The sequence below is a fragment of the Boleophthalmus pectinirostris genome, unplaced genomic scaffold (genome assembly GCF_026225935.1).
Source record: "Boleophthalmus pectinirostris isolate CB_2022bp ecotype Guang Dong unplaced genomic scaffold, ASM2622593v1 HiC_scaffold_9, whole genome shotgun sequence".
Classification (NCBI taxonomy): Eukaryota; Metazoa; Chordata; class Actinopteri; order Gobiiformes; family Gobiidae; genus Boleophthalmus; species Boleophthalmus pectinirostris.
The window spans coordinates 30931410-30953884 of NW_026571541.1; the positions used below are offsets into that span (position 1 = coordinate 30931410).

Below are 22475 nucleotides of genomic sequence, written 5' to 3' on the forward strand. Positions count from 1 at the left end.
TGATATATCGATATTTCAATATTTTTGCACACCCCTAATACACACGGTGCTTAATTTTACAGAAACAAACTGGAACATGTCCGTCCCACTTCTCTCTTTGTTACTTTGGATGTAACTGAAGTATTTTGATGTGGTATCATCAAATGTACTGCAGTAATATACAGTACTATACAATAAAACCCAGGGAAACTACATAGAACACGATCCTTCCGTTTCAGTGCAGACTACATGACAAAATAACTGCACTTTTAAATCTTAATTCTTTCTATTCTGACCGTAATGATTCACACTAAAATCATGTCAAAACATTTTAAAAGGAAAGATTTGCATTTCTAAAACTCTTATATAAATACTCCATGACTTTTTAAGTGCAGTTTAGTTTAAAATTCATAGAAATTGCTGAAACCAAAGCTATACTTGGTTGATTTGAAATGACTTGAAGCTCAAAGCAGACGACTTGGACTTGATTTGGACTTATGGGGCAGTGACTCGAGACTCGACTTGGACTTGCCTGTATTTGACTTCGGACTTGACTTGGAATTGAGGTTAAAGACTTGAGACGACTTGGAGTAGCCAAATATTGTAGGGATGACGGTTGTCCACTGATCAGAAGGTTAGTGGTTTGATTCCAGCTCTCAAAGATGAGTGATGTCGTTGTGTCCTTGGGCAAGACACTTAACCCTCATTTGAGTGTTGTATAAAAATGAGACCAAGTAAGAGTAGCATTACTTCAGATGAATATTACTCAAGTAGAAGTACAAAGTAGTGGTCCAAGAAATTACTTAACTAAGAGTAAAAAGTATTTAGGAAAACTACTATTCAAGTAAGTTTATTTATAGTTCAAAAGTGCAACATTTCTAGTCGAGCGTCCGCCACCTGCTTGTCTCCGTGGAAATATTTTGACTTTGTCTAGAATGTTCCACAGTACAGATTATTACGGAAGCCGAGAGGGGTCGCAACAAATGCAAACGCTGCAACAAATACAAATGCGACAACACGACAAAAAGCCACAACAAACCAAAAAAAGCTACAACGGAAATGACCGCGGGACTCTGTTTTAATGCAAACGCCGCAGCAAATACAAAGGCCACAATACAAACGCAAATGCCGCAACACATTAAAAAGCCACAACACATTAAAAAGCGGCAAGTGAAGAAGAAGAACTACATCATGAAATGAATAATGATAAAACAATAACTTACTTTTACTTACGTTTCCAACTTCTCCGTTCCTTTACTTTTCACATTGTTGTTGTTCTTCTTCTTCACTTGCCGCTTGATCGGTCCATCGGAAAACAGAGTCCCGCGGTCACTTCCGTTGTAGCTTTTTTTGGTGTGTTGTGGCTTTATGTTGTGTTGTCGCATTTGTATTTGTTGCGGCGTTTGCATTTGTTGCGGCGTTTGCATTAAAATAGAGTCCCGCGGTCACTTCCGTTGTGGCTTTTTTATGTGTTGCGGCATTTGCGTTTGCATTAAAATAGAGTCCCGCGGTCACTTCCGTTGTGGCTTTTTTATGTGTTGCGGCATTTGCATTTGTTGCGGCGTTTGCATTAAAATAGAGTCCCGCGCTCATTTCCGTTGTAGCTTTTTTTGGCGTGTTGTGACTTTTTGTTGTGTTGTCGCATTTGTATTTGTTGCGGCGTTTGCGTTTGTTGTGACCCCTCTCGGCTTCCGTAGATTAAACCTATCTATGACAAAAGAGACAAGCAGGTTACAGCTCGACGCTACGTTACAGTTCAGATCTGTGGAGAGTCGCTCCTGTTCACAGAAGGAATAATTGTTTTTTTGAGCAATAGAAACACCCGTTATGAATAAACGCTAGATGGAAATGTTTAAAGTCATATCACGGAACATTCCAGGCAAAGCAATAACATCGCCATGGAGAAAAGTAGGCAGAAAAGTTGCGCACTGCACCTTTAAATTTAATGTAATAGGAAGGACAAAATATTAAATAATCCACACAATCTGGTATTTTTCGAAGAATAGACACAAAGAAAAACTAATTTGTATTTGAAGAAGCAGCAGAAGAAACACAAAAGCTGTAATCATTTAATATTGTCGAATATAATTGTCAAATTTTAGTAATGAAAACACTGAATATGTCAAATATATAAACACATTTTCTTTGTGTAAATAAGTAACAAAAGTGTAGAGCTGCCACGACTTTATGAAATAGCCCAAAAAATACAACAGACAGAAAGTGCGTATGGCGGATTTTTATTACTTTCTAATTTGGACACAATTTGGTTTGATTATAACTATTGTGATGATAAATGATAGTTTTACACCAATCAAGAAGCAATTTGCAAAGAAAAGTTGAAAAATATGTTGAAAATTACAGGAAGTAGAGAGCTCTGGAACATCACACTGGGAGAATTCTATCCAGAAATTCGTCATTTTACACATAATCATTTTTTCGGAGACTTCAGACTTGACTTTCTACAAAATCTACATATCTACATCTACATAAAGGTGTTTTCTTGTATTTGTATTTAATCCGTGTGTCATTCGTTCATTCGTTTTTCAGTATAAAACCAAAAATAAGAAAAAAAACAAACTGAAAAAAGGGATAACAATTCATTTTTTCAGTTTTTGATTTCAGAGTCACGCTGACACCACACACACGAGGAGCGCAGTGGTTTTAAAATCATACATGAAGACAGAAAGTCGGGTCCTGTCTCCCCAAACTCGAGGAGAAGCGAATCGAATCCAAAATCTGGCAAATTCTCTTGTAGTGTGTGGCGACATTTACACAAAACTAGGGCAGGGCAAAAAATATATATACATTAATGGCATTAATCACATGTTATACGCAAAACCAATTAAAGGTTGTATGGAGGATTTTTTTGTTTGTTTCAAATTGTCAATGAAAGTTTAAAACTACCATTACAGAGACGCAGCAGCTTTGTAATTATCATGACCCAAAAAAAAAAAGAAAGAAAATCTATCAACTTTGGACGTGTTGAGGCCAGATAAACATCAGCCAATAGAAAACGAGGCTGCCTCATTTTCTATTGGCTGTCAGGTTGTCAGTCAATCTCCCTACGTTTCTAAGGTAACTATGCAGCGGGTCTTAGAGGCTTTTTCTAATTGTGGCTCTCGCAGTTCGCATAAAGTTTGTTGCGATGTCGGATGAGAATCCACGACCAGTTTGCCGCAAAAGAAAGTCGGTTTTTGAGGTCGCTGAAAGACGAAGAGAAGGAGAAAAGGAGCGAAGACAAACTGAGGTGATTCTTGGAGATTCCTTCCAGTGACTGCGTGACTGAAGCAGACAAAGGGTCTAAAAACTGAGGTGTCGGTCTCTAAATTATTTCTAGAGGGAGCAGTGGAGGAGGAAGGTGGTGTCAAGGACTGTTGCTGGATTTCTCTTTCCTTAAAAAAATCCTCTATACAACCTTTAATGAATTAAAAAGTATAGTGTTTGTATAGTGCATTTTTATTGGAAATGTAAACGAAAGAGCCAAACATTGGTCGTTCAAACAGCATTTCTTTCAGAGGGGAAGGTATTCTGAAGGCTCAAGAACAAAATATTGAATGAATTTTCCATCCATCCATCCATTTTCTTCCGCTTATCCGGGGCCGGGTCACGGGGGCAACAGTCTAAGCAGAGACTCCCAGACATCCTTCACCCCAGACACGTCGTCCAGCTCCTCCGGGGGGCCGGGGGAGGCGCCCAGGAGGCATCCAGAACAGATGCCCGAGCCACTTCAACTGAATGAATTTTTGTACTACTAATATATTTTTTCAGTATTTTTTATTCAGTGAGTAATAAACACTACACTAGTAATAATTTCTAGATCATTGTTATAAACTTGGACTGATATTTCTTGGGAAACAAAGGGTTAATATAATGGAATGGAAATGGACCAATCACATTTTTTCTTCCAGTGGTACCTGGGTAAAATCAGTGACTCCCCCTGCAGCACTGAACTAAACAAACACCTGCAGGACCTTCGGTGGCTGGGACGAAGTTTGAGATTGACAGTTGTGTGAGCCAGTCATATTTCATTGAGTTATGGGCGGGATCATGTCAGGAAATCATCTGGGCCTTCACGAATAGATAAATAAATAAATAACACATTCAGTTTTAAAGTCACTTGTCCAACAGGTATCTTGTAAAGTTGTTGTAACTCAGTTTGATCATGTCAGGAAATCATCTGGGCCTTCACGAATACCCTGTGATAGGCGAGTTTCAGCTGACGTCATTGTTATTAAAAGCCCGCGTTGCATGCTGGGAAATATTTTGGTCGGGGGCAAGAAACAGGATAGCGTCAAACACAGTGCGTAACCTCGCGTATTTATCCCCGATAATGGTACATTCCTGTTGCATTATCGGATTCACAAATAGAAGCACGGAAGAAGGAAAATGAGTGAAAAGAACCGCTAACGGCGAATTAAACGGCTTTCAAACATTCGCAGAGCAAACGTAGAAGATCCTAACAAACCGTGGACTCCAACAAGTTCAACAACACATCGAGACTCTTGGAGGTTTTCATCTTTTCTGCTGTGAATGGCCCAGGAGTTTCCACCAAGTCATTGTGGATATCGCCCAAAGTGAATATTTGTCCAGGTAGTTGGTGATTCTGACCAGAAATTTGGTTTGTTCCACCTTTTGTCGGGGTTGAAAAGGGTGATTTGGCTCCATCGATGCTTATGACCAATTTCTGGTCAAATAGTCTTGGGTCCTCTGCCGTTAGAGTGGATAAATAACCGGGATCAATATCCTTTACGTGCTTTCTCGCTCCGTCCGTCATGTTGAATTAGTGTTTCTTGCCGCCGACCAAAATAATTCCCGCCTATAGCATTATGAAAGCGAGACCACAGCGACGAAAACCACACTGGACACCTCGATTTGTACGGAGAAGAACGAGAAAGACCCTTGAACCGGAGCCCGCGGAAGCTCGGACACGTTGCATCTCACGTGGTCAGCAAAACGTGAAAAAAGTGTGAAGAAAAGATGTCAAACTTAAAGACACACTCATGGTGGACTTTTTCAAAACAAAAGCCAGTGAGCAACAGACATTTACAATAAAAAAAAATTAAAACTGCCCTAACAGCTTTAAAATAATTGTCGTTGATAATGAATTAATTCGTTAACGCAAAATTAACGCAGTCCTACACAAAACATATTTACATCACCATCTTAAACTGATACTAATATTTTTTTACCTAAATGGATTTTTTGATGTGATACGTTTAGTTATACTTGAGTGTATTTTTGCTCCAGTAACAAAATTGAGTATTTCTTCCTCCACTCAAGCAGACTGGACTCAAGCGGTCCCTAGCACCTCGCAATAATGGTGCATATTCCAAATGAAAAAGAAAAAAAAACAGCTTGGAAATACACCATTTTAGAGACATTTGTAAAGAATGTGAGAGAGTTGGTGTGAGAGGAGGAAAGCAGACGGAGCCGTGCTGTGTTCCACTTAGTGCCCACAACAACCTGCTTCCTAAAACTCACTCCCAGTGGAACCAATGTACTCAACTGACCCGGGCCTCGAGTCAAAGTGGACTGTTTTCACTCACGGTTCATTTCCAGAGACTCTTCACAACTCACATTTATAACTTCAAAACAAAAATCGCAGTTTAAAGGCCCTATATTACACAAAATAGACTCTTGTGAGATTTAAGCCATGTAATAATGTCGTTACCTCCTCAAACTGCTCCTTTTACCTTAAAGGTTGTATGGAGGATTTTTTGTTTTTGTTTGAAATTGTCATTGAAAGTTTAAAATACCATTACAGAGATGCAGCAGCCTTTTAATTATGATGACCGGAAAGAAAAAGAAAGAATAAAAATCTATCAGTAGTGGACGTAGTGAGGCCAGATAAACATCAGCCAATAGAAAACGAGGCTCCCTCTTTTTCTATTGGCTGTTAGGTTGTCAGTCAAACTCCCTACATTTTTAGTGTAACTGACTCGCCGGCGCTCGGGGATTATGTGGTTTATGCAGCGGTTCTTTTGAGGCTTTTTCAAACTGTCGCTTCCTCGCAATTCGCACAAAGTTTGTTGCGATGGCGGACGAGAATCCACGACCAGTTCGCCGCAAAAGAAAGTCCGAAGGGTCTAAAAAGTGACGCGTCGGTCGCTAAAATATTTCTAGGCAGGTCACTTCAACAGTAATTCTGAACATGCACTGGATGTAAACAAATGTGATTTCTAGAGTAAAGAGGCGGGAGGAGGAGATGTTTCTACTGAGGAAGGAGGTGTCACACATGCACAACATTTGAAAAAGGACGGTCGCTGTATTTCGCTTCCCTTAAAAAATCCTCTATACAACCTTTAAGTTCAGTGGAGATTGGACGGTGTTTTCTGTTTGAGAAAAGAACTCAGCCTAAATATACAGGATTTGTGTGTTAAAGATGTGTAAAAAAACTAACAAAACACAGCTCCACAATCAGAAAATAGCGTAATATGGGCCCCTTAAAAGCCAAGATTTGTCAAAAATTTTACTCAAGCAAAAGTAACGTTAAGACAAAGTTGTATTCGTCAAGGGCAAGTGCAAAGTAGCGGTCCAAGAAATTTCACAATCTGGTATTTACAAAGGATAGAAATAAAAATGAGACAAACTAAATCATATCTGAGGGAGCGGTGCAAGAATCACAAATGTTCAAATGATTTAAAGGCCCTGATTTTTTTTTTCCCCCAGGTAGTTAAGCAATATTTTTCTCATCACAGTACAGATATATTATTTAAGGAGCTCTTGAGGTCAAAATAAGTCTGTTGCCTGTTGTCAGAATCCATGTATTATTTGTTAAAAAAAACAAAACAACAATTTTCTTTTGTCTCCAAAACCAAACTGAAAAAACAAAACAAAACAAAAAAAACAAATAATGATTCATTTTTTCAATTTTCACGATGTGATGCTGTACTTTTGCGCTGCATATGGACTGATCCCAGGACTAAAACAGGACTAAAACAGAACTAAAACAGGACTAAACCCAGGACTAAACCAAAATGAACCAGGACTAAACCAGGTCTTAACCAGAACTGAAAGAGGTCTAAACAAGGTCTAAACCAGGACTAAACCAGGTCTAAACCAGGACTAAACCAGGTCTAAACCAGGTCTAAACCAGGTCTAAACCAGGACTAAACCAGGTCTAAACCAGGACTAAACCAGGTCTAAACCAGGATTAAACCAGAATTGAACCAGGACTAAACCAGGTCTAAACCAGGTCTAAACCAGGTCTAAACCAGGTTAAACCAGGTCTAAACCAGGACTAAACCAGGTAAACCAGGACTAAACAGGTCTTAACCAGAACTGAAAGAGGTCTAAACAAGGTCTAAACCAGGACTAAAACCAGGTCTAAACCAGGACTAAACAGGACTAAACCAGGACTAAACCAAAACCAGGACTAAACCAGGTCTAAACCAGGACTAAACCAGGTCTAAACCAGGATTAAACCAGAATTAAACCAGGACTAAACCAGGTCTAAACCAGACTAAACCAGGTCTAAACCAGACTAAACCAGAACCAGGTCTAAACCAGGACTAAACCACCAGGACTAAACCAGGACTAAACCAGGTCTAAACCAGGTCTAAACCAGGACTAAACCAGGACTAAACCAAGTCTAAACCAGGACTAAACCAGGACTAAACCAGAACTGAACCAGGACTAAACCAGGACTAAACAGGGTCTAAACCGGGTCTAAACCGGGACTAAACCGGGACTAAACCAGGTCTAAACTGCTCAGTCCTGGTCTCAGTCCTGGTCTCAGTCCTGGTCTCAGTCCTGGTCTCAGTCCTGATCACCCAACAGTCTATGCGGGTCCGTCCCAACACTCAGTCCAGGTTCAGTCCTGATCAGTTTTTTTTTTTTTTCATTAATTTAAACACAAAATCAAAAACTTAAAAAAAAAATAAATAAAAAAATAAATCATTATCTGTTTTTCCAATTTGGCTTTGGAGACAAATAATGAAGAAACTTTTTTTTTTTTTTTTTCATTCTCTTATTTTTGATTTTATTTTGAAAAACAAATGAACGAATGATACACGGATTTGTCAGTATCTAAAGCATTTTATTGTCTGATAATCAGGAAGTGGTCTGTTAGTATTCTGGTTACAGTTAGCTTTGGCCTCTGAAAGTTGTGAAAAACATTTATAAACTCATCATGGTGAATAATAAAGATGCTCATAATGCATAAGACAGTGAAAATAATTTAATATCGTCAACGTCAACATTAAGCTTTTGTCATTTGTAGAGTTACTCACGGTGGGAAGAGTTGCCAAACGTTTTAATCAAGTAAGAGGAGTACTGTTACTTCTAGGGTTGGACCTGTACTGATACTGGCATTAAATATCGGTGCTGATACTGAACATTTTGCTGGATTAGGTGTGGTAAATGTTGTGGAAAAAACTGTGTATCTCTTGATGATAAATAATGAATCCATTTGCGAAGGCTGACCAGTTTTTGGAACCCAGACAAAGGTTTATTTTTCTTGTTACAGCAGATATGGACAGGGCCGAGGTCTGCTCTGGCCGCAGACCAACAGCCTCTCCTCCCCTGCAGTATTTCCCTACCACATTAGACCCCTCCCCTCCATCTCAGCTTTGGTCGAAATGGTGAAGTTTTTATTCGTTTTGGCCTTTCGTCCACACAGAGTCAGCGTTTCGGGTAGGAGAAAACAGTTTTTTTGAGAACGGGTTCCAGAGCGGATACAGAAATCTGAGAATACTGGTGTCGCGTTGTTATGTGGACAAGCAAAAACCTCAACTTTTGGAAAACGATGACGTCGTGACCCCATCATCGCCACATGACCAGAAGAGAACCCCACGCAGCTGCAGGGTCTTAAAAGTCTTTAAAATGTCTTAAATTTCATTTTCTTCAATTAAGACCGTAAAAAGTCTTGAATTATGTTGGCCAAGTCTTATTTTTTTCCACAAAGGTCTCAACTTTCATTAACCTATTTTCGTAAACTCAACCGGGCTGCAGTGCGATGTTAAAGGTTGTATAGAGGATTTTTTTTAAGGAAAGAGAAATCCAGCGACAGTCCTTTTTCAAATGTAGTGCATGCGTGACACCACCTTCCTCCTCCACAGCTTCCCTCTAGAAATAATTTAGAGACCAACACCTCAGTTTTTAGATCCTTCGTCTGCTTCAGTCGCACAATCACTGAAAGGAATCTCCAAGAATCACCTCAGTTTGTCTTCGCTCCTTTTCCCCTTCTCTTCTTCTTTCAGCGACCTCAAAAACCGACTTTCTTTTGCGGCGAACTGGTCGTGGATTCTCGTCCGACGTCGCAACAAACTTTATGCGAACTGCGAGAGAGCCACAATTAGAAAAAGCCTCTAAGAACCGCTGCATAGTTACCTTAGAAACGTAGGGAGTTTGATTGACAACCTAACAGCCAATAGAAAATGAGGCAGCCTCGTTTTCTATTGGCTGATGTTTATCTGGCCTCAACACGTCCACAGTTGATAGATTTTCATTCTTTTTTTTTTTTTGGTCATCATAATTACAAGGCTGCTGCGTCTCTGTAATGGTATTTTAAACTTTCATTGACAATTTGAAACAAACAAAAAATCCTCCATACAACCTTTAAATGGAGGGGAAAAAAAACTATGTGAAATCACGTAATGTGAATGAACGTCTAATTTGGAGTATGCACAAAAAATATTCTGGTTTCTGGCGCCAGCGGTAATGAGTAAACAGTCAGTAGAGTGGAGGAAGACGTTGGATGGATCATGGGGAAGTGTTGGTTTAATCCACAGTGACGCTAAGGCTACGTTCAGACTGCAGGGCTTAATGCTCAATTCCGATTTTTTGGTGAAATCCGATGTTTTTGCGAGGTCGTTCACATTTCCAATTAAATGCGACTTGTTTGTGACTTCAGTGTGAACGGTAAACGGCCCGAAAGTGTCCCGCATGCGCACTGGAGGACACGACGACGTCAACCCCATGCGTCAACCGCAGCGAGCGTGCTCTGTGTTTACGGAAGTTGTCCAAATATGGTCGCGAGCATTGAGCACCTGGCGATTTTACAGTTCCGGTTTCCGCCTGCTTCAGCGCAGAATAGTGACGTTTGTGGCTTGTTAATGACGTGTAGGTCGGATGGATGCGCTTTGGCCGTTCAGACTGAAGTCGCATGTCAAAAGATCGGATATGTATCGGATTCAGGACCACATATCCAAGTGGCCTGGGTCGCATTTGAAAAATTCGGATCTGTGCCGTTCAGACTGTCATTAAAAGATCGGATACAGGTCACATAGAAGCCAAAAAATCGGATTTGGGTCACTTCAGGCTGCAGTCTGAACGCAGCCTTAGATTCTAGATATAATACCTGTAGTTGATTGGTCATTATTAGAATTGGATCTGGTCTCTTTCACCCACATAATCGGTGCAATGTTGGTCTTAATTTTCATTTAAGTGGTCTTAAAAAGGTCTTTAAAAAGTCTTAAATTTGGGCTAGTCAGACCTGGGGGTAACCTGATGCATGCGCGCTTTGTATTATTGTGTGTCCAGTGGCTTTGACCGTATCCTGTTTACAGCGCCACATAGAGGTATTGTAGATCTATTACCGTATTTTCTGGGCTATTAGACGCGCTCTTAAGCCTCTAACCCCATCAAAAAACGACAGCGTGGCCCGAATCCAGAGCGCCCCATACACGAATCCACCCGGGTGTCCCAGCACGACTTCAGTAAACTACAAAGCCGCAAACACACACGGAGCAGACAGCGACCGCACGGCGAAAAACACCCGCAGACACACTCATCGCTCCACGCCGACGAGGAACGGAACGGAGGAACGAACCTGAAAAAGCGAGTGCAATGTGCCGCTTCTAGACACGACTGAACAACTGAGTCACTGCGAACACGCCGACAATCCGTTGGTCCCAGACAGCACCCTCCCTACACGCCACAACTGAACAAAGCCCAGAGTCACCTGTGAACGTGACAAACAAACAAAACCACTCACCCATCACACTGTTGTGTTTCGTTTAAAGTCCGGTGCGGTTTATTTGTGAAAAAAGTTCGAAAATAGACCATTTATTGACAGTGCGCCTTATAATCCAGAGCGCCTAATAGCCCGGAAAATACGGTACATCGTTTTGACTCAGTACTCCATTGTTGTCTGGACATGAATATTTATTGATCCGAAATGTGCGTGGATGTGAATTTTTTTCATCCCACAAAAAAAAAAAAAACAGAATCCAGGAGCATTGTCGTGTGGAAAAATCTCTGTCCCAGCACATTTGAGCTCTGAGTATTTATACAGAAATACAAGTTACATATCAAAGCAGAGCGACTTTTGTTTCACAGACTGGTGCTAATCAACTTAACATACATTTGAGGACAACACAGAGTTTCCAGAGGGTGGAGACAGTTGTGTCTGCTGAGCCTTTACACATGTTAACATTCATTTACACAAAGACAGATGGAGAGAAATGTTTCCACAACATAAATTTCCATCACAGCAAGTTAAGTCGATATCTTGGTTGGGCTTTTAATTGGATGTAATTAGACAATTTACAGGCTGATTTTGGCCTTAAATGTCTCATAATGTTTACATTTTTATTCGTATGACGTTCTTCAGTAGTCAGTTGATAAATAAAAGTTACATAACACGACTGGAGCTCTAGTGTAGTGTAAAGTTAACTCTGTTTTGAGGAAATAACTCATTTTCCATCCCTTCACTGGTACTGGCAGGTACTTAAGCCAAAGTATCGATATCGGTACTGAAAAGCTGGATCAGTGCCAGTGTTGGGAGTAAAAGTAACAAATTACTGTAATGTGTTGTTTTTTGCTGTAATGCAGTAATGTTACGGCATTACAGGGGAAAGAAAAGTAATATTTTACTCAGTACAAATGTCAGTAACACGCGTCACAATGGTTTTTTTTAAGTTTTTTTTTACCTGGATTGAAGTGGTGGGTTTTTCTTCATACAATTTCACTAAAATTACATATCAGCAGCGGTGAAATGCCATAGATGCGCCCGTGTTGACCGTCAGGTGACCGCGGGACCGACGCAGAACTCCACGCTCCACAGGGCGAACTGCAGCTGACGCCCCGATCGCGCCTTGCAGACGCTCTGCTCTATGGACTCGGGGTTCTCTCAGGGGCGATCCTAGATTCCAAGTTCTACCCAAGATTAATCCTGGTTTAGTGCTTGTTTAGTCCTGGTTTAGATCTGGGTCAGTTGTGGTTTAGACCTGGTTTAGTCCTGGTTCAGTTCTGGTTTTAGTCCTAGTTTAGTCCTGGTTCAGTCCTGGTTTAGTCCTAGTTTAGACCTGGTTTAGTCCTGGTTCAGTCCTGGTTTAGACCTAGTTTAGTCCTGGTTCAGTTCTGGTTTAGTCCTAGTTTAGTCCTGGTTTAGTCCTTGTTCAGTCCTGGTTTAGACCTAGTTTAGTCCTGGTTTAGTCCTTGGTTCAGTCCTGGTTTAGACCTGGTTTAGTCGTGGTTTAGACCTGGTTTAGTCCTAGTTTAGTCCTGGTTTAGTCCTTGGTTCAGTCCTGGTTTAGACCTGGTTTAGTCCTGGTTTCAGTTCTGGTTTAGACCTGGTTTAGTCCTGGTTTAGTCCTGGTTTAGTTCCTGGTTTAGTCCTGGTTTAGTCCTGGTTTAGACCTGGTTTAGTCCTGGTTCAGCTCTGGTTTAATCCTCAATTCAGTCCTAGTTCAGTTATAGTTTAGACCTGGTTTAATCCTGGTTCAGTTCTGGTTTAGTCCTGGTTTAGACCAAGTTCAGTCCTGGATTAGACCCGGTTTAGTCCTGGTTTAGTCCTAGTTTAGCCCTAGTTTAGTCCTGGTTTAGTCCTGGTTCAGTCTCTACTCGAGTAGGTGTAAAACTCTGGCGTCTGAAAACAAAAAAGTACAATTTTGTCTAAAAGTTACTCAAGTAAAAGTAAAAGTGAGTCTTACCCCGTGTTGCCAGTTTACTTTTTATCCAATCTGTAAATCTCGTTAAACAGAGCAGCTCATAAATTAACAAAAAGTCGATGACGGGTGAACTCAGCATCCCGCCGCGCTCTAATTGGCCCGCTGAGATTCGAGGCGGTGGGCGGGGCCTGTCACGCTCCGGGCCGCGCTGTGATTGGTCGACGCCCCGGTATCCGTTTGGCGAGCGATTGTGTGCGACAGCGAGCGTGCGCCGGGACATCTGCTCCGCGCGCGCGAGAGCCGAGATCAAAGTCTGCCGCTGTCATGTTCCACAGTGAAGATGGATTTAATTTACGATATGCCGTCGCTATGGTTACAGATTACTGACATGATAACAGATAATTCATGATTTCTGCTGTGGAAATAACAGTGTGATATGAGTCCGCTCGGATGGAATGTTTCACTGCGTGGCTTTAATTCGTTTATTAATTTATTTATTTATCTCCATGGAGACGAACGACACCTGGCCAAGCTGAACTTCCACACAAAAAGCTACGCAGTTCAGCTTTAATCAGGGGGTAGAAGAAGTACTCAATTTTGTAAATAAAAGTATATATATTGAAGCAAAAGTAGTATTAGTAATTAGTCCTGATTTAGTCCTGGATCATTTCTGGTTTAGACCTGGTTTAGACCTGGTTTAGTCCTGGTTTAGTCCTGGTTTAGTCCTGGTTTAGTCCCAGTTTAGACCTCGTTTAGTCCTGATTTAGTCCTGATTTAGTCCCGGTTTAGACCCCGTTTTGTCCCGGTTTAGACCTCGTTTAGTCCCGGTTTAGACCTCGTTTAGTCCTGATTTAGTTCTGATTTAGTCCTGGTTTAGTCCTGGTTTAGTCCCGGTTTAGACCCCGTTTAGTCCTGATTTTGTCCTGGTTTAGTCCTGGTTTAGACCTGATTTAGTCCTGGTTCAGCTCTAGTTTAGTCCTGGTTTAGTCCAGGTTTAGTCCCGGTTTAGACCTAGTTTAGCCCTGGTTCAGTTCAGGTTTAGTCCTGGTTCAGTTCAGGTTTAGTCCTGGTTCGGTCCAAATACGGTGCAAAAGTTTGGCATCTTCACAGTTATTTTTGTTAGAGTAACTTAAACTGCTGCAGTAGTTGTGTAATGTTTTACATTTTAAATTACTAGATATAAAACTATAAAAATGATCTGTTTAAAAATGTACTTAAAGAGTAAAAAGTAAAAGTTTATTGTGCAGTTTTTGAGATGTAATGAAGCTTCAAATGTAGTAATTTTAGAGAGCACTGGATTTAGTTCAACAGAAACAATTGAATCAATGTTTGTTTCTATTAGTTTTTATGTGTATATTTTCATTTGCTCAAATTGTGAACTTTTTAAAATAAACACTCTGCCTTTTCTGCCGTCTAATTATAATTCACTCCAGTTCAAAAATGTAGTTGATGAAAAGTAAAAGCTTCCAGTGTAAAATGTTCTTTAGTACAGAAACCTAATTGTTTTTAGTACAGTATTTTATTACTTTTACTTTGTTATGTTCCATCACCAATATTTTACTCAGTACAAATGTCAGTAACATTACAGTGCATTTTAACCTGGATTGAAGTAGTGTTTTCTTGTTTTTTCTTCATACAAATTCCCGAAAATCACTACGAGATCAGCAGCGATGGACAAATGGGCCAGTGACTCGAGACTCGATTTGGACTTGCCTGTATTTGACTTGGGACTTGACTCAGACTTGAGGTCAAAGAGTTGAGACTTGACATGAGATTTGGTCCCACCTCTGAAAAATAGTAAATGCATTACAGTTTTGAAGTAACTTGCCCAACACTGTCCACCACTGACTGCAGCTCGATGATTAAAAACAGACACCTTTTCCAAACTACTTTTCCTATTGGCCAGTTCCTGTTATTTTCTGAGTAAGTGACAGGTGGATTAACCTATCACAAGTTAAAGGTTGTGTAGAGATTTTTTTTAAGGAAACAGAAATACAGCAACAGTCCTTTTTTTCAAATGTTGTGCATGTGTGACACGACCTTCCTCCTGCACAGCCTCAGTAGAAACATCTCCTCCCGCTTCTTTACTCTAGAAATCACGTTTGTTTACAGCCAGTGCGCGTTCAGAGTTACTGTTGAGAAATAATTTAGCGACCGACGCGTCAGTTTGTAGACCCTTCGTCTGCTTCATTCGCTTCCATCGCTGGAAGGACTCTCCAAGAATCACCTCAGTTTGGCTTCGCTCCTTTTCCCCGTCTTCTTCTTTCGGCGACCTCAAAAACGGACTTTCTTTTGCGGTGAACCGGTCCTGGATTCTCGTCCGCCGCCGCGACAAACTTTGTGCGAACTGCGAGGAAGCTACAGTTTAAAAAACCTCCTAAGAACCGCCGCATAAACCACGTAATCCCAGCGCGCCGGCGAGTCAGTTACACTAGAAACGAAGGGAGTTTGATTGACAACCTAACAGCCAATAGAAAATGAGGCAGCCTTGTTTTCTATTGGCTGATGTTTATCTTCCCTCACTATGTCCACAGTTGATAGATTTTCATTCTTTTTTTTCTTTTTTTTTTTTTGGTCATCATAATTACAAGGCTGCTGCATCTCTGTAATGGTATTTTAAACTTTCATTGACAAATTGAAACAAAAAAAAACAAAAAAAAAATCCTCCATACAACCTTTAAGCCTGGAAAAAAAAAAAAAAAAATTATAATAATAAATTGTATAACTTTTCTGGTGGAGGTTCTGTCAGATGCTTTTCTCAATGAAGATGTTATTTCTTCATATGGAATGTTTCACAGTATGGCATTAAACCTTTCTATCTTCATGGAGACAAAACCTGAACAAGTTACAGGTCAGATCTGTGGAGAGGCGACGCCGCTCACAGCCAAAATCCCTGTTTTTCTGGGTATTTTTCGAGCTACTGTAATGGAATAAATGTAATGTGGAGCTGCTCAATGTCATACTGTGATACCATTAAATAAAAAGACAAACACCCACCGCCTCTGCTTTATTACGAACAAAAATGTATTCACTTTTTATTCACACGTCTTTAGATAACTGTCTCTAAATGATGTAACCGGCTTTATTCGTTAACAGTCTCGCGGGCATTTATGAGCTGATTTCTAAAGCAGTTACAGGCACTTGGGCTCTGAAAAACGCAATTATCATGATTAAATCCAATGTTATTAGTGAAATGTAGCCAATGAATACAGCTCTTCCTATAATTTCAATTTGTAGCGCCCACATTAGCTTTCTATCTCACTTTATATTTTAATAGTGCGCTATTTTTACATATCTTTCCACTTTTCTTCACAAATTGCTTCTTGGTTGGTGTAAAACTATCATTTATATTTACAACAGGTTTTATTCTACTAATATACGCACTTTAACGCCTTCTTTTCCGCAGGGGAGGTGAGCACCAGGACCAGTCTGGACCGGGAGCAGCAGTCCAGTTACCAGGTGCTGGTCGTGGTCCAAGACGGAGGCTCCCCGGCCCGCAGCGCCACCGGGACGGCCTTCATCACCGTCCTGGACGAGAACGACAACGCCCCGTCCTTCGCCCACAGCCAGTCGGGGAAGAGCCTCGTCATACAGGTGCGTCACTCATTCGGATTTCAGTGGGAATAGTTTTATCACGATACTAATAATTCAAATTTCGATACTAAGGAATAGACTCAGTACCAATTTTGATACCATAATAACAAAAAAACACTCTTTATTTAGACAATAGAATGACACTTTCAACGTTAAATAACAGTACTTCCTTTTATATAACAATGTGGTCTTATATCTGTGTAATCTCTCAGTGGTCCATGGGCGTTTACTAGTCGATTTACTCTTAAGGCCCGTTCAGACCAAAGCGTCAAAGCGTCCACTTTCTATGTAAAGTCTATGTGGACGCGCGACTAGAGCGTCCTGCGCGTTTTTGGCGTTGCGCGCGCGTTTTCGGCGTATCCAGCAGAGCGAACGATCGAGAACGAACGGAGACGAATACACCAGGACCAGGACCGGACCAGGACCAAACCAGGACTAGACCGAGACTAGACCGAGACTAAACAAGGACTAGACCGGGACTAGACCGTGATTAGACCAGGACTAGACCGGGACTAGACCGTGATTAGACCAGGACTAGACCGTGATTAGACCAGGACTAGACCAGACCGGTATTAGACCAGGACTAGACCGGGACTGATCCAGTGTCATTAGCGGAGTATAAATATATATACGCCCCAGTCGTCGACCCGATCTCCTCCGCTGATGTTTTATGTCATAAAAACACTCTCTCAGTCTGGTCTGACATTGTTTCGGGAAAAGAGCGGGACCGGGCTCTTGTTTCCAGGGCAACGGACGCGCGTCAAGTATTTTTGTCCCGTTCGTCCACGGCGTCAAAGATGCGCGTCGGGGGCGTCTAAACTCAAATGCAAAGGCTCCAAATAGAGGCGTCAAGGCGTTTTTTTACGCTTTGGTGTGAATGGCCCTTTATACTTGTTCTGATACAGCTCAAGATCATTCTAAAGCAGGGGTCTCCAACCTTTTTTCTCCAGTGAATTACCTCTACGAAACAAAAATGCCAGAGAGCTATCAATTTCTAACCTGATTCATCAGCCGGTGTCACTTTGTAGAAACCGTCTGACCTCGCAGCATTAGGATTTGTTCACTCGACAGTAGGCGGGTACTTTTTTTATTTAACCAATCGCTGCTGTTTGGTCGTGATGTACATAAAGCTGCAAATCCCGTAGGAAGAAGAGCAATAACGTCTTTCTCCTTGATTAAATTCACCAAACATTCTCTTTATTCCGGCTTTAAATCCTCAATCTAAGGAATCTTTGCCAACACAGAATGTCCGTCTTCGTCTACATCCATCTCGACCGCTTTGTTCACTGTTGTGCTGTTCCATAAAAGGGACCCAGACAGATGCTTGAGTTTGACGTCATGGCTTCACAGCTCTTCGCTGATTGGCCGGTGTGCGGTCTACAACTTCCGGGGTTCCTGCAAATCGTGTAGTGTATTCTGATTCCTGACCTAGTCGCTGGAGAGAAATGAAAGTGAGTGGAGGCACTAGGTGACGCCAGCCTGGTTGACCAATTTCAGCAGTTGCAAAGAAACTGAGTAAATATAAGAGCCACAGCAAACCTTAGATGACGAACAATTAGATGCCTTTAAAACATAAACTACTGTCTATTTATCGGTGCACCAAGTTACAGTTAAACAGTTATAGTTAAATGATATATTTACAGTCGTAATTAATCAAATATTACTAAATACATCAAATTTAAAAATCCTTTGGTGAGCTATGTTGAAGGGGGTGGAAAGCTGCTGGTAGCTCCCGAGATACAGGTTAGAGACTCCTGTTCTAAAGCTGTTCAGGAAAGCTTCATTTCTGTCTTTTAAATGTGAATTTTTTCAGTACTGATTCTGGCTCAAATGAGTATCTAGTTTGATACACTAATTTTAGTATCTATTAGTACAGGGGTCACCAAACTTTTTTTCTCTGGGGGCCACATTATCGCTCCTGACTGTGATGGGGGCCGGGGTCAGGTCGTTGATGAGGGAATATATGTTGTTGAGCAGCCAGTTCGCCTTTCATTCACTGAATTTTATCTTCTCTTGTTTGCCCTCACAAGGCTTGCACACTCTTTGTGGCCGGTTTCATAGTGACGACGCAGATTATATTCTTTGAAATCCTCCAGGCTTTGTTTACATATCAGACAAACTGCACAGTCCTGACACTGAACAAAAAAATAATCGAGTCAATGATGTTCATTATGTCTTCTTATATACTTTAACTTCTTGTTCTTTAAAAAAAACTCGCTTTCTCTGTCACTTTTTGTACTTTAACACGAGTCATTTTTCTGTCCTTAGCTGCTCTACATAACTCTGCGTGTGCATCGACTTGTCACTGTTTGATCTCGAGTGTGTCAGGTGATGAAAATTCTGCGGCAAATGTAAAAACTTCTTATAATTATTTAAATATAAATACTTCACATACATGTCATAATTTTTAACAGAAAAAAATCTACAAAATACAAATGCAGACGTGTTATTATTTGCCAAAAACTAATTTTAATAAAAAACTAATAAATAAATAAAAATAGGCCATGAACTTTTGAGGATTGCCTCATAGGGCCAGTTCAAGTGGTGGGGGCGGAGGGGCTGGGGGGCCGGTCAAAGGGATGTGGAGGGCCGGAGTCAGCCCACGGGCCTTAGTTTGATGACTCCTGGATTAGTACTCAAATTTTCAACACTTTTGACAAAGCTAATTTTGAATAAAGACTTCTACATATGCAGTGTTGGGGAGTAACAGATTACATGTACCGGAGTTACGTAATCAGAGTACAAATTATGAGTAACTTTATTCAGTTACAGTTACTGTTTTAAGTGAGTGGTAATTGGATTACAGTTACTTTGTTGGAATAAATGGATTACACGGCAGGATTTTCCTGTTTTCACATTTCGGGCTATATCTGTTTTGTTTTTTTTGTTTTTTTTTTCCCCCGGTAATTCCACTCATTGCCGGACACTAAACCAGGTCTAAAACCAGGTCTAAACCAGGTCTAAAACCGGGTCTAAACCAGGTCTAAAACCAGGTCTAAACCAGGTCTGTAAACTAGGTCTAAACCAGGACTAAACCAGGTCTAAACCAGGTCTATAAACTAGGTCTAAACCAGGTCTAAACCAGGTCTAAACCAGGTCTAAACCAGGTCTAAACCGGGTCTAAACCAGGTCTAAAAGGTCTAAACCAGGTCTAAACCAGGTCTAAACCAGGTCTGTAAACTAGGTCTAAACCAGGACTAAACCAGGTCTAAACCAGGTCTATAAACAGGTAAACCAGGTCTAAACCAGGTCTAAACCAGGTCTAAACCAGGTCTAAACCAGGTCTAAAACAGGTTAAACCAGGTCTAAACCAGGTCTAAACCAGGTCTATAAACTAGGTCTAAACCAGGTCTAAACCAGGTCTAAACCAGGACTAAATTAGGACTAAAACCAGGTCTAAACCAGGTCTAAAACCAGGTCTATAAACTAGGTCTAAACCAGGTCTAAACCAGGTCTAAACCAGGTCTATAAACTAGGTCTAAACCAGGTCTAAACCAAGACTAAACCAGGACTAAACCAGGTCTAAAACAGGATTTAACAGGACTAAATCATGCTGCGTGGACCGTGTTTCCTCTTCTATCAATAATATTTTTAATTTGGTTCAGTAAAGTCTGGGATTTTTGATTTTCTTTTAGCAGACAAAACAAAACATCTTATTTTAACATTTCCTCATCTTTACTGCTCTACAGTAAACCAAGTAATCCAAAGTATTCAGATTACATTACTCACTTTAAGTAATTTAATGGATTCCGTTACAAACTACATTTTGGTGTATGTAATCTGTAATCTGTAGGGGAATACATTTTAAAAGTCACCTTCCCAACACTGTACATTTGTCTTTAGAACCTCTTTTCATTCCAAACTTGAGTTTTGACAGTAAAAATAAAGCTGTATTTTATATATTTGCTTTAGTTTGGCAGCTCTATTTTTAAAGTTGATAAATAAATGACTAAAAATGATGTTTCAGAATGCACCGTTACCCCGCCTATTCCCTTTTCTCACTCAGATGTTGAACCATGACAGAGAAACAACTCCCTGGAACAGTCACAGGCGATGGTTTCCAACTGGTTCATGTCCAACAGTGTCTCTGATTGGATAAAATTATCTGTAATATGATTCAGTGTCATTCACGAATAGTGGATTTTAGCAAAGTATTATTATTATTATTATTTTAGCTAGAATAAATACAAGCCAGGTACAAGCCCTCTAAGTTTTTCGATCAAAGAACTGTAGCGTGGGAATGTTTTTCGATCTCATATCAAAACGTTTACATATTAATGACGTAGCCTTTAGCTTTTCTGCTGATTTTCCAACGCTACCGCACTGTCTGCGACCCAGAAAGATGTTTTCAAACCGGGCTTTGATATTACTCCTATTACATGTGGTCAGATGCCAACATGGTCTTAAATATTCATGTCTTTTTCAGTTTGAGGTCCAATTATAATCTGTGTCTACAAGCTGTTGGAGTGTTTTCAGTATAAAAACATTTAAAGGGCTTATATTAAACAAAATTAACTCTTGTGAGCTTTAAGCCATGTTATAAAATGTTACCTCATCCAAAACATGCCCCGAGTTGTGTTTTGTTTCATTCGTTATCCTTTATTATTAGTCTGTCTGCGTGTCTAAAGCTCAAAATGCTGTTATGTAGTGGTAGTTTTTAAGTTGAAATCATCCAAATGAATAGGAAAAGTGTATGGACTTTTAAAACACAGTGGAGCACTTCTTGGATTGCCACATGACATCACAAGGTGGAACTTATACCTTAACTTATACCTAAATATGCAGGGTTTGCGTGTTAAACATGGGTTAAAGACACAAAACACAACTCCAGGTCTGTTTGTGATGAGAAAACAACATTATAACACAGACCAGGAAACAGCTTAATACGTATCACTTTAAACCACTACCTACTCGACTTCATTGAGATCATTTTTCATCAGTGGCAAAACGTGCATTCACACCAAGGCCTTCAGTAGTGCTCCGTCTGAAATAATCCACTCCTCAATAACTATTTTATGGTTATAAAAGCATCTTATTAAACAGAAATACAGTATAAAAAGCCGTTTCATCGCAGATAGATAACTCCTGTAGCCACAATAATAATAGTAATAATAGTGCTGTCATGCGATTAAAAAAATTGAGATGATTAATTAATTATGATCTGTAATTAATTAATCTGATTAATCTCATTTTAATCTCACCTAAAAATTGCTGAGAAAAGCCTTCAATTTGAGGTATTTTCATTTAAATTCATTATTACATTATTGTGGCAGATCAAAAGACTGATATAGATTTAAAAAAAGTGACTTTATAAAGTCATTTATTGTTTAACAAATCTCTTCCAATTTGGCTGTTGAGCCCAAGTCTCCATGAATAAGAAACTGTTTGCTGTAAAGTAGCAAAGACGAGGAAATCTGAACATAATAACTTTTGTCTACTTAAAGACAATAAAAAGTCCAGTCTTTCCTTAACCATATTAAAAATATTATTGATAGAGAAATGCTTTATATATGAGATCACTGGTTTTAGTCCTTGTTTTAGTCCTAGTTTTAGTCCTGGAATGGTTTAATCCTGGTTTAGTTTCCTGTTTAGTGGTTACTGGTTTAGTCCTGGTTTAGTCCTGGTTTAGTCCTGGTTTTAGTCCTGGTTTAGTCCTGGACTGGTTTAGTCCTGGTTTAGTCCTGGACTGGATTAGTCCTGGTTTTAGTCTTGGTGTTAGTTCTGGTTTAGAGGCTCACAGGAGGAAGCGCGGTTTACGCAGCGTACGCGAGAAAACACGATCCACACGCGGCTCACGGGAGCACGTCGGTGTCCACGCAGTAACTACGGAAGGAAACGTGGTCCACGCGTTCTCAGGTTAATGACGATGATGAAGGTGTGTGTTTGTGTGTGTGTGTTGTGTGTGTGTGTGTGTGTGTGTGTGTGTGTTTGTGTGCGTGTGCCCCTCAGTTGTAGGCAGTGTCACTAAGTTGACACATGTGTTTTTAACTGTGCACTGTTTGACACGTCAATGACGCCGCACTGACGTTTTGCTCTTACTGTGTTTTGTGAGTGGAATTACCATGATGT

General features: G+C 40.4%; 1 protein-coding gene across 1 annotated transcript in view; it reads left to right on the plus strand.

Annotated features, from left to right (window-relative positions):
* Positions 1-22475, plus strand: part of LOC110168350 (protocadherin-16-like) — a 477426-nt gene that overhangs the window by 324721 nt on the left and 130230 nt on the right. Inside the window, 1 exon segment of the mRNA XM_055166708.1 lies at positions 16219-16406. Within this exon segment, the coding sequence (XP_055022683.1) occupies positions 16219-16406 (188 nt within the window).